We start from the raw sequence: 10388 nt of genomic DNA, 5'->3' as shown, positions 1-10388 counted from the left end.
AGTGGCACCAGACCTGGGTCACATGAGAAGGGGAAAAGCTTCATATATCATGACGTCAACATCTTGCGCCAATTATTACAGTTTTGCTGCGTAATCTGAGTGTACGAACGAGTTTGAGTTGTTGCTCAAGAAAAACTTCTTTAAAATTGTTACCCATAAATTACAGTATGGAATATTTGATCGGGATTCAGGGACAAGACTTTGTCCTGGTTGCTGCTGATAATATTGCCGCCAACAGCATCATTCAGATGAAACAGGGTAACGTTATGACTATGACATCGCTCGTTTGCAGTTAGCCAACTAGCTATTTAACCGGCTTTTGTTGGCCATTAACTAATTCATAAAATGTTTAAAATTAGTAGAAGGTCCAACATATTTGTCTCATACATTTCGGTTTTGAGTCATATGTTAACTTACTAGTTAGAATGGTTGTGTAAATTATGCATTCTAGCCTATCTAGCTAACATCTGCTGTTTGAGCTAAATAGCTAACTAGTTAGTTAGCTAACTAGCGAGCTTCCTTTCTCATCGGCTAATGAGTCGAGATCGGAAAAACACACACTCTTAACTGACTGATGTGGCTTCCAGCAGAAATGATAGAACAGTATCTATGCTTTCAGTTCTCACCTAACGTTAACTATCTGTCTATCTTGCACGATTTTAACTGTTCACGCGACTAAGTGTGTTGGGAACAATCGTGTTGGACTGTCTACCTAGCTTGCTAACTTGCATGTTCACAAACTCAAAACGGTGGGTTACAAACTTGTTAGATAGGTAAAAAGGCTAGCTAGTGTGTTAGCCAGCCAGCTAGGTAGTTTGATTCTTCGAATTGTGAAAGTGGAATTCGGCAAGGAGTGCACACAAGTAGGCCCAGATTACTATCAAAATGACTTGCAATATTTTCCTCTGTCAAAAAAATCTGAAAGCTATTTGTAATCAAACACATTTTAGGAAAATTGTGTTTTCTTTTTCTTTAGTATTTCCATGCATCATGTTGAACATGTCACTGGTGTGTGTGATTGAATAACTAACACCTTGTCTATCGCCCTCAGACCAAGACAAGATGTTCAAGCTGAGTGACAAGATTCTATTGCTATGTGTGGGAGAGGCAGGTGACACAGTGCAGTTTGCAGAGTACATCCAGAAGAATATTCAGCTCTACAAAATGAGAAACGGTAAGTTCTCTTTCTTGTGTTTCTCTGGTGTCAAAATAAAGATGGCTTAGTAGCCCTATTATTCATGGCACCACTACGCTTCTAATCTTAAAATATAGATGGAAGATTTGAGTTATGGGGTTTCCATGGTTACGTATGACCTGTAATGGGCATTTCTTTCGTTTGACTCTCTTTCAGGTTATGAACTCAGTCCAAAAGCGGCAGCCAACTTCACACGCAAGAACCTTGCAGACTACCTTCGAAGCAGGGTAATTATTTGCCTAACAAATCAGACACTAGCGAAGATTCCATCCAATTGGCAACAGATTTTTATGCAAATATTCTAAAGTCTGCATGAAACGATATGTACGTTTCCCCACCAGAGATGTTTCCATCAAACAGACTTGTTGTGGATAACAGGCTGTGCGTGATAACGTAGTGCACAAAAAAATACTTTTGGGATTACTTTCCAATGTACAGAATAAAAAATTTAAGTTAAATGTGTTCCCATCGCATTTTCAACTCTTCCAATGTTTTTGTTACAAACTGTTGTGCTATATAGCAAATGTGCCCACTCTGGTTTTGGCATGTGCGCTGTAGTCAACAGCTCGCAGATACAGTGCGTGTAGGATAGCCTACATAACAAGGTTATTATGGATAAAAGCGAGATTATTTTCATTTGTCAAACAACAGCCAAGCATCGATCATCATGTCACCAGAATAAGACCCTTGATATTTATAGGAAAGGAGTATCAAGCTCATTACCATGCACTTTCACCACGCTGTGAATGTCACCGTAACTTATTTAACCTGCAGCCTAATAAACTGCATGCTATCCCGAGTCAAAGTGGGAGGACCACACAACATACAGGTAAAGTCAGAAGTTTACATAGATTTAGGTTGGAGTCATTAAAACTCGTTTTTCAACCACTCCACAAATGTCTTGTTAACAAACTATAGTTTTGGCAAGTCTGTTAGGACATCTACTTTGTGCATGATACAAGTAATTTTTCAAACAATTATTTGCAGACAGATTATTTCACTTATAATTCACTGTATCACAATTCCAGTGGGTCAGAAGTTTACATACACTAAATTGACTGTGCCTTTAAACAGCTTGGAAAAGTCCAGAAAATGATGTCCTGGCTTTAGAAGCTTTTGATAGGCTAATTGACATCATTTGAGTCAATTGGAGGTGTACCTGTGGATGTATTTCAAGGCCTACCTTCAAACTCAGGAGTCATCTAAAATAACTCTGATTTATAAGACAGTTCTTATTTGATTAATGGTGGTCGGACCCATCTATGTGAAGCTAGCCACAATACGGATTAGCCACAACAGTGGACTTTGCGGTTAGCCTTCAAAAATAAAAGTATGGCATAATTCTACTACTTGTATTCCTTTGCATAATTGTTAATGACATACTTTTATTCTGAAGGCAAACCGCAAAATCCACTATTGTGCCTTATCCTTAGTGTGGCACGCTTCACAACACATACCCCGGTCAGGTCGAGCCAGCCTCACTAGCCAAATGAAGCTAGCTGGCTGCTTATAACGTTAGCTTTGGGCAACAGGGTTAAGTAGCTGGCCAGCTATTTATTTTCATGAAATGAAGTTCAATTTCAATATGGGAACAACAAGTGGCAACCTAGATAATACTTACTCACAAGGATTCCTAAATCATTGCTAAGAATAATGAAAATGACTGCAGGTTCTACTGGTAATTGTTTTCAGGCTGGTTGTATTGGTGCTAGCTAGGTACCAAGCTAAAGCTAGCGACCCCAGAAGTTGCGGTCAAACAAATGAGGCTTTATTACCAACGCGGTATTGTAAACACATCGTTCGTGGCCTGTGTTTGCTTGTTTGCTGACTTTTTTGTACAGCATTGACAGTGCTACTGTATCTTTCTTGACACGCAAAGACCCAAATGGCATTCCATAATATATATGTATGTATGTCGTGAAGCTAATAGCAGTAGCGCAACATCTGAAAAATAGCGAACTTGGAAGTGTCTACTGGTGCTCGACCAGTCAGCGAAAGCCAACATCACCGACGACAGAGAACGGTTGACTGTCAAGGGATTTCGCCTTTGAGTTGTCTCGCTGAAATTGTCTTAATCTTTCAAATGACTGCTCGACTTGTTGACTGCTCGATCCACACAGCAGACATTGTGGGCTAGGTTAGGAATGCTATTTTGCACCTGTAGCGTAAAATTTTACGTGGCGTCATTACGTCATGTACCTACATTATATAGGTATGCACGGTAGTTTTGACATCGGTTTTTAACATCGGCGTTAAACTAGACATCGGGTCGATACCGATGTTGGCATTTTTAGCTAATATCGGCCGATTCCGATATGTTCGGCGATATATCGTGCATCCCTAGTTTGCACCATTGGTTTTCTAAGAGGAGTATCTACACAATTAACATATTATTTCCCCATTGATCAAAATATGCCTTTTTGATTAGACACCCTACAATATTTCTTTATTTCCATTTACATTATAAATAGAGGGAATGCTTTTTGTGCCCTTTAAGTCCACTTAAGATAAATCTCAAATTTACAAAAATGGCATCTGGGAATAACAATGCAAGGTTCGTTTAACAGACAAATAAGAGAATGCATTTTAATAATGTAAGCTGAAATTATTTATTTTTTATTCAAGTTATACTGCTACTGTGAGACTGTGACATGCAGTCACGACTGCTAGCATGGAAAAACACATATTTTAAATTGGCAAGAAATGTATTAATGCCCATGAAATATGCTATCATGTGCATCATCAGCATATGAATTGTACATAAAGTATGATCACTTATCTGAGAAAGTACAAAATATATCTGAAGATGTTATCTGAGGGTCCCCTCAACACCAAAGTTTGCTTTGGAGCTTTGATATCGGAAACTTGCACAACTGTCAATAACTTAATAATACAACATCTGATTGGTTTAGATTAAAAACTGTTATGGATATAACCAGATGAATTGGTTGAAGCATTAAACTTCTTGTCAATAGGGGGGCGCTGTTTTCACTTTGGAAAAAATCATGCCCAAATTAAACTGCCTCGTACTCTATTCTACATCGTACAATATGCATATTATTATTACTATTGGATAGAAAACACTCAAGTTTCTAAAACTATTTGAATTATATCTGTGAGTAAAACAGAACTAATTTTGCAGCAAACTTCCATATAGGAAGTGAAAAATCTGAAAACGATGCTCTGTTCCAGGGCCTGCCTATTCAATTGCCTAATATTTATCGATATGCATGCACTTCATACGCCTTCCACTAGATGTCAACAGGCAGTGGAAGGTGGAATGGGGTGTCTAGCTTGATCTGAGGTCGAACAAGAGCTCTTGGAGTGGCAGGTCTGGAAATTTCTTTGTCTTCTCTGGCGCGCGAAGTACGTCGACATTGGCTTCTGAAAAGCGTTCGGTATACACGGCGGATATTTTTGATGGTAGCTGCAATGTAAAACTATGATTTATACCTCAAATATGCACATTTTTGAACAAAACATAAATTTATTGTATAACATGTTATAAGACTGTCATCTGATGAAGTTGTTTCTTGGTTAGTGACTAATTATATCTTTATTTGGTCGGTTTTGTGATAGCTACCTATGCGGTAGAAAAATTGTGAAAATATGCGGTTGAGTCTTTGGCTATTGTGGTTAGCTAATAGAAATACATATTGTGTTTTCGCTGTAAAACATTTTAAAAATCGGAAATGATGGCTGGATTCACAAGATGTTTATCTTTCATTTGCTGTATTGGACTTGTGATTTCATGATATTTATATGCTATTATTTACTTGTGGCGCTATGCTAGTCAGCTTTTACTGATGAGGATGCTCCCGGATCCGGGATGGGTGTTAAGTAAAGGTTAAACATCGGGGGTATTTAAAAACATTTTATTTTATGTAAGTCCAAAGATGGGAGTGTGTTTAATAACTAAGCTTACCCAATTTTTTCCCCTCCCTATGTAATTGTGCATGGCTGTGCTGTAAAGTTACAGCAATGCCACAGTGGGACAATGTCATTATTTAATGTGGACCAATGCTTGTATTTTCTCCAATGTAGCGCAGCCTACTATACTATGTTACTACTAAGTTGCTCTGTGCTTTTGCCGCGTAGCCTTTGTCACACATTCAGGTGGGAATCCAGTCTTAACGAGCGTACTACACTGGACACTTAACCTTAGCAGAGCACGAGTCATTCCCATTGTTTCAGATGAAAATTGGGCACAAGCATGTCGCCCGCTTCCAGTGTAGCAACAAACAGAAAAACGACTGCTTTCATGACGTGCTAGGGTAGCACACATGTTCCACCCATTTTTGTCTCTGTGTACCTCTACTATATCAGTTTGAGATGTGGGCTGCGAGTTTATTTTGACTGATCCAGAGACATTTGTCAATATGTTGTGAATTGGCGTAAGTGTCGCTCTTGTCTCAACGGTACGCAACACCTGCGGCAGAAACGTAATGCAACCCACCAGGTCCCTGTCCTACCACTCCTTGGAGTGAAGTGTGTGTGTGTGTGTGTGTGTGTGTGTGTGTGTGTGTGTGTGTGTGTGTGTGTGTGTGTGTGTGTGTGTGTGTGTGTGTGTGTGTGTGTGTGTGTGTGTGTGTGTGTGTGTGTGTGTGTGTGTGTGTGAAGAACACAGGAGTCAAGTCTCCTCGTATCCGTCCCTCTAAATCTCATCTGGTTGTGGCGAGGTTAATATGTTAAGAAGAGTGCAGCCGCTGCCTGTCACAATAGCAGAAGGATGAAAATAATTACAAAAAACAATTAGTGAGGCTGAGAAGGGAATGTGGGACACAAGGAGGTGGGAGCCGAGGGAGTGGGATACGGAGGGGAGAGAGGGGGCCAGTCCCGAGGGCTTTGAGCTAGACCCAGAAGTCAACACGGCACAGAAGAGAGTGCGAGCGTCTGTGTTAGTTAGGCTGCTGCTGGTTCAATATGTGCTTTAGATATTGGATAATATTACAAAATATTCAGAAATACATGCCCGCCCAAAGGCAGTAATACCGTATATATATATTTTTATCCTGTGGTAAAAATATCCTTGTTTATGTATATTGAATTTTCATACGCAGTTCTCGCAGGGTTCCCAAAAGTATTGAGATTTCTTTTTTAGTGTAAGCAATTTCTCGTCGACATCCCACACCTTCCTTTAGTTATGCTCCCCAATTCACACCCACCCCAGAATATATGGACATGCAAATATGTTACATAAACATGTTTTCCACTCCTTCCTGAGCATTTGAATGTTTTTTCTCTCTTGTCTACCTGAATGGAGGTGAGCTAAGCTGTTAAGCGAAGAGGATGTCTCTTGTGGTTTGAAACCTCGGGGATAAGTGGTAGCGATGGAGCTTGGAATTGTGTGAGTGGGGGGGGGGGGGGATCTTGCACTGTGTACCTACCAGGGATCCAGAACAACAACTGGGCCTCTCAATAACCCCAGGAGTAAGCGCCAAGCTTCAGAGAGATGGTGTGAGAGAAGGGAAGATGGAGAACACTGGCAAGCAACTGTAAAGAAACCTGAAATCAACTAACAGCATTATGTATTTCAAAGCTGTATTTGTAAAAATGGACCGCAAATTTCAGTGGCAATGGTCTTTTACAGGGTTCGTAAACCATTACCTCAGTCAGATGTAGCCTCTTAGGTTGTATCCAAAAGAACAAGTAAGTCCTCTTGCTTATTTAAAGATTTAGCAAAAAGGCCACGGCAACAGTTTGTGGTGCTAGCGTCACATATGGGGTTTTCTTTTTTTTTAGTACAGCACGGGCACAAATAATTACTAGTGCCATATTGCACACGACTCCCCTGTTCCAGCACAGATGAACAATTAATACAGCACATTGAGGAGAAATGCCAATAAAGAGAACATGTCCTGGGGCACGGTGCACAGAGAGGGGGAGGGAGGGCAGGAAGGAGAGAGGGAGCGAGCGCTGGCACGTGGAAGAGGAGAGCGAGAGCGAGCGGAGTTGGGTTGATTTACTACGGCTCACCTCTTTCATCACCAGAACTAACCGTACATCCTTTTAGTTGAATGAATATTAAACAGCCCATCTCTCTCTGTGTGTTTTACGAGGTTCTTCTGAACATGTGCGTGTTTGTGACTTGGCGTGAGGTCAGGTGCAGGATTTAACGAGCCTGCTGCCCGGTTGTTGGTACCCTCTGAGGTGACATGGGGAGGAAGGGTTATGTTGATGCCATCTCCTGCGCTGTATTGTTACGTTGTAACCTGTGAGACAGGTGTCGCTCGGGTGGGTGGGGGGTAATGCCACTGGGGTGTTCCGCGGCACACCAATGGGTTCAGGCATGGCCTGGCGAGACAAACACACACACAACCCCTCTCCACAGGGAGCATGGCAAGTCGGCCTTTCTTTCCCCTGGTGCAAGTGTCTAACACACATTGATACTTGGGGCAGGTGTTCAGATTACAGCAGGTTACTGCAGCTCATGTGTAACACTTAGCTGCAGATTATTTATTTTTTTAGCATTCACTTCATAGCATCGGTAGGTTTGACTCCTTTTAAACGGAAACTCTACATTTGTCGAATGACTGGTTTCACACCATGACTGGTTTCTGAAACTTCAATTTGTCCTGATTTTAGAGGGATTATAGCAAAAGGAGGGAGGATGGCGAAAGAAGAGTATTGCGAGCGTGTAGAAGAGCTCATTGAAACGGAGTAGCTAGAAGGATGAAATAAGTAATTTAAGGGAGAGGGAAGGAGAGCGAGACTACAGAAGTTTTTAATGAGCCCTGGCGTTACTCCAGGGTGAAGGCGGGAGTGGAGGGGGGGGGGGGGGGGGGGGGTGGTGGGAGGGAGCAGCGGGGGTGCCATCTCCCAGCAGATGTCATACTGATGGTGACACCATGACCCCCCCCCCAGTCCTCTCCAACACCTAACCCCCCTCCATGTCACGGCAGTTTCACACCCCTCCCCATACTTTTTCGCCACTGTTGTTATCTAATCTCCTATTTTGTTAACTTCCAAATCACAGCCGATAATTAGGAGCGGCGACGTTTGAGCGAGCTGGAAAGAAACTACATTTTATTTGCCTTCTGTTGCGGTCTTAATCATACGCTGCCTCTTCAAAGTGTCTGGCACCCAGCTTATGCAATGATCCTTTAATGTGCTGACCATAGAGAGAAATCGTTGGCGTGCAATATTAAATCGATTAGTCTCTATGGTACTGACTATTGGTCGCTGTCGGAGCATCAGCCTTGGACGGTAATAACGAAGGAAAGGAAAACTGGACCTTGTTGTTCGGATGTGGGCGAAGAACTGTATTGTGTGTGTGTGATCATTTAGTTCATCGTCCTTCCTTACATCTCCATCGTGAGAACATTGTCGTCACACGATAATGTCTTCATATCGCGATAATACCATAATGTCGCGATAATACTCAGAATTGCTTTCCACATCTTCGCTGACCAATGCCTCTCTCCTCTCTCACCAGACTCCGTACCATGTGAACCTGTTGCTGGCTGGGTTTGATGAGACGGACGGCCCAGGGCTCTACTACATGGACCACCTCTCTGCTCTGGCTAAGGCCCCCTTCGCTGCCCACGGCTACGGAGCCTACCTCACCCTGTCTATCCTCGACCGCTACTACAGACCAGGTGGGATCTCTCGTTCTCCATCCGTTTTTTTACTATTCCTCTTTCTGCCTCCTTCTGTTCTTAACCTCTTGTCTGTTTCCCCTGTTCCTTTCGCCGTGTTCTTGGCGCTCTCGCAACACTCAACAGAATTTAAATAGTAAATGATTGAAGAGTTCTTGTATTGAAGTTAAACTTCATCAGGATGTGCAGTGAGTCATATTGCTCTCTTTTTATTCCCGTCTCCCGCTCTCGAATCACTCTCGTGCTTCAGATCTGACTCGCGATGAAGCCGTGGACCTACTGAAGAAGTGCGTTGAGGAGGTGAGCTCTTTTTTTATTTTTTTCTCCTCTGTTTTAGAGCGAGCTGAATGACGGCGGTGTGTTTCATGACCGCCTCGTTAGTTGGTTTAAAGTTCATCACGTTTGGAGATGTTGCTGTGACGCACGTTGCAGTTGAATCATTTCCCACGCGGCAGTCGAGTGCGAGTTACTTGAATATATCAAATTGAGACGTCTCTAATTTAGGGAAACTACATTTAGCGAGAACTGTTCAATGAACTGAAACTATCACCTATAACAGGAACATAGCTTTGTTTTCTCCTATATTCTAGTGCCGCCCTGTGCATTGGCATGAAAAGACTCATGACCGAACTCTCCTCTCTCTGTCTCCTCCAGCTGAACAAGCGCTTCATCCTCAACCTGCCCTCCTTCAGCGTCCGTTTGATTGACACGGAAGGCATCCATGACTTGGAGAAGATTATGCCCGTGGGTGCCAAGTCCCTTGCTCGGGCGCCAAGTTCCTAAGCTCACTGCTTACCCCTAATGCCCACATTTTTTTTGTTGTACCCTAGACCTTTGCTCTTTTTGTTCCAATAAAACGTGACACACCGTTGAGATATCTTTGTCCTCGTGGTGCTTTCCTCTGTGTCCCCTATAAAGAGAACAGCCTTCTGGCTGTGTACACCGTAGTCTGTCTGTCTGTGTGCCTCCGTATGTGTTGTGTACGTGCATAGTCAACCATGAGTGAAAGTGAAAAGCCATATAATATGGCTTTTTGTTTACTGCTATTTAAGTGATGTACCTCAGTAAAATGTGGGTCGTTTCAAAAGACTTGGAACTCCAATTTAAGTACCACATTATGCTTGTATTACGCACACTATATTTAAGTGTTATGTTTGATAAATACATAGCATATAAACTCCTATTACCTAGCTGTCACAACACTTAGTCCCAATTTTCCTCTACATTCAGGAAAAATGAAACCGCTATGCAGCCGGATGTGAAAACAGCCAGAATAGTGAACATCAAGCCAGTGTGTCTCCAACTCCTCTCTCTTCCTATACCGCAGACAGGTGATTAATAAACATTAAACAATCCCTCCTCTCCCAAACACACCGGAATCTGACGGGAACAGCAGCATATGTTTGCCTGGAGGCACAGAGAGATGGAGAACAACCCTGCTGAGTGTCAGATATAGGAAAGGAGGGGGAGGGGTAGGTCACAAGGAGATAGGATGGGGGAATTGACACTTGGGGTAATGTGGAGGGAGGGGGCAGGTAAGGAGGTGTAGAGAAGGGAGAGAACAAGCAGATAAGAGAGGTAGTTTAACAGATGGG

At 42.4% G+C, this 10388-nt stretch overlaps 1 protein-coding gene across 1 annotated transcript; it reads left to right on the top strand.

Annotated features, from left to right (window-relative positions):
* On the top strand, positions 1–9668 carry LOC139559043 (proteasome subunit beta type-2-like). The gene is made up of 6 exons (XM_071374683.1): positions 1–258; positions 1052–1174; positions 1352–1422; positions 8631–8793; positions 9044–9093; positions 9448–9668. Exons 1-6 carry the CDS (start codon positions 168–170, stop codon positions 9574–9576), a joined length of 627 nt encoding a protein of 208 aa, XP_071230784.1. The 5' UTR covers positions 1–167; the 3' UTR covers positions 9577–9668.
* The last annotated feature ends 720 nt before the right edge of the window (positions 9669–10388 follow it).

Source organism: Salvelinus alpinus, chromosome 29, assembly GCF_045679555.1.
Source record: "Salvelinus alpinus chromosome 29, SLU_Salpinus.1, whole genome shotgun sequence".
Lineage (NCBI taxonomy): Eukaryota > Metazoa > Chordata > Actinopteri > Salmoniformes > Salmonidae > Salvelinus > Salvelinus alpinus.
The sequence above is the reverse complement of the archived record's forward strand: the minus strand, read 5'-3'. Positions and strand labels throughout refer to the sequence as shown.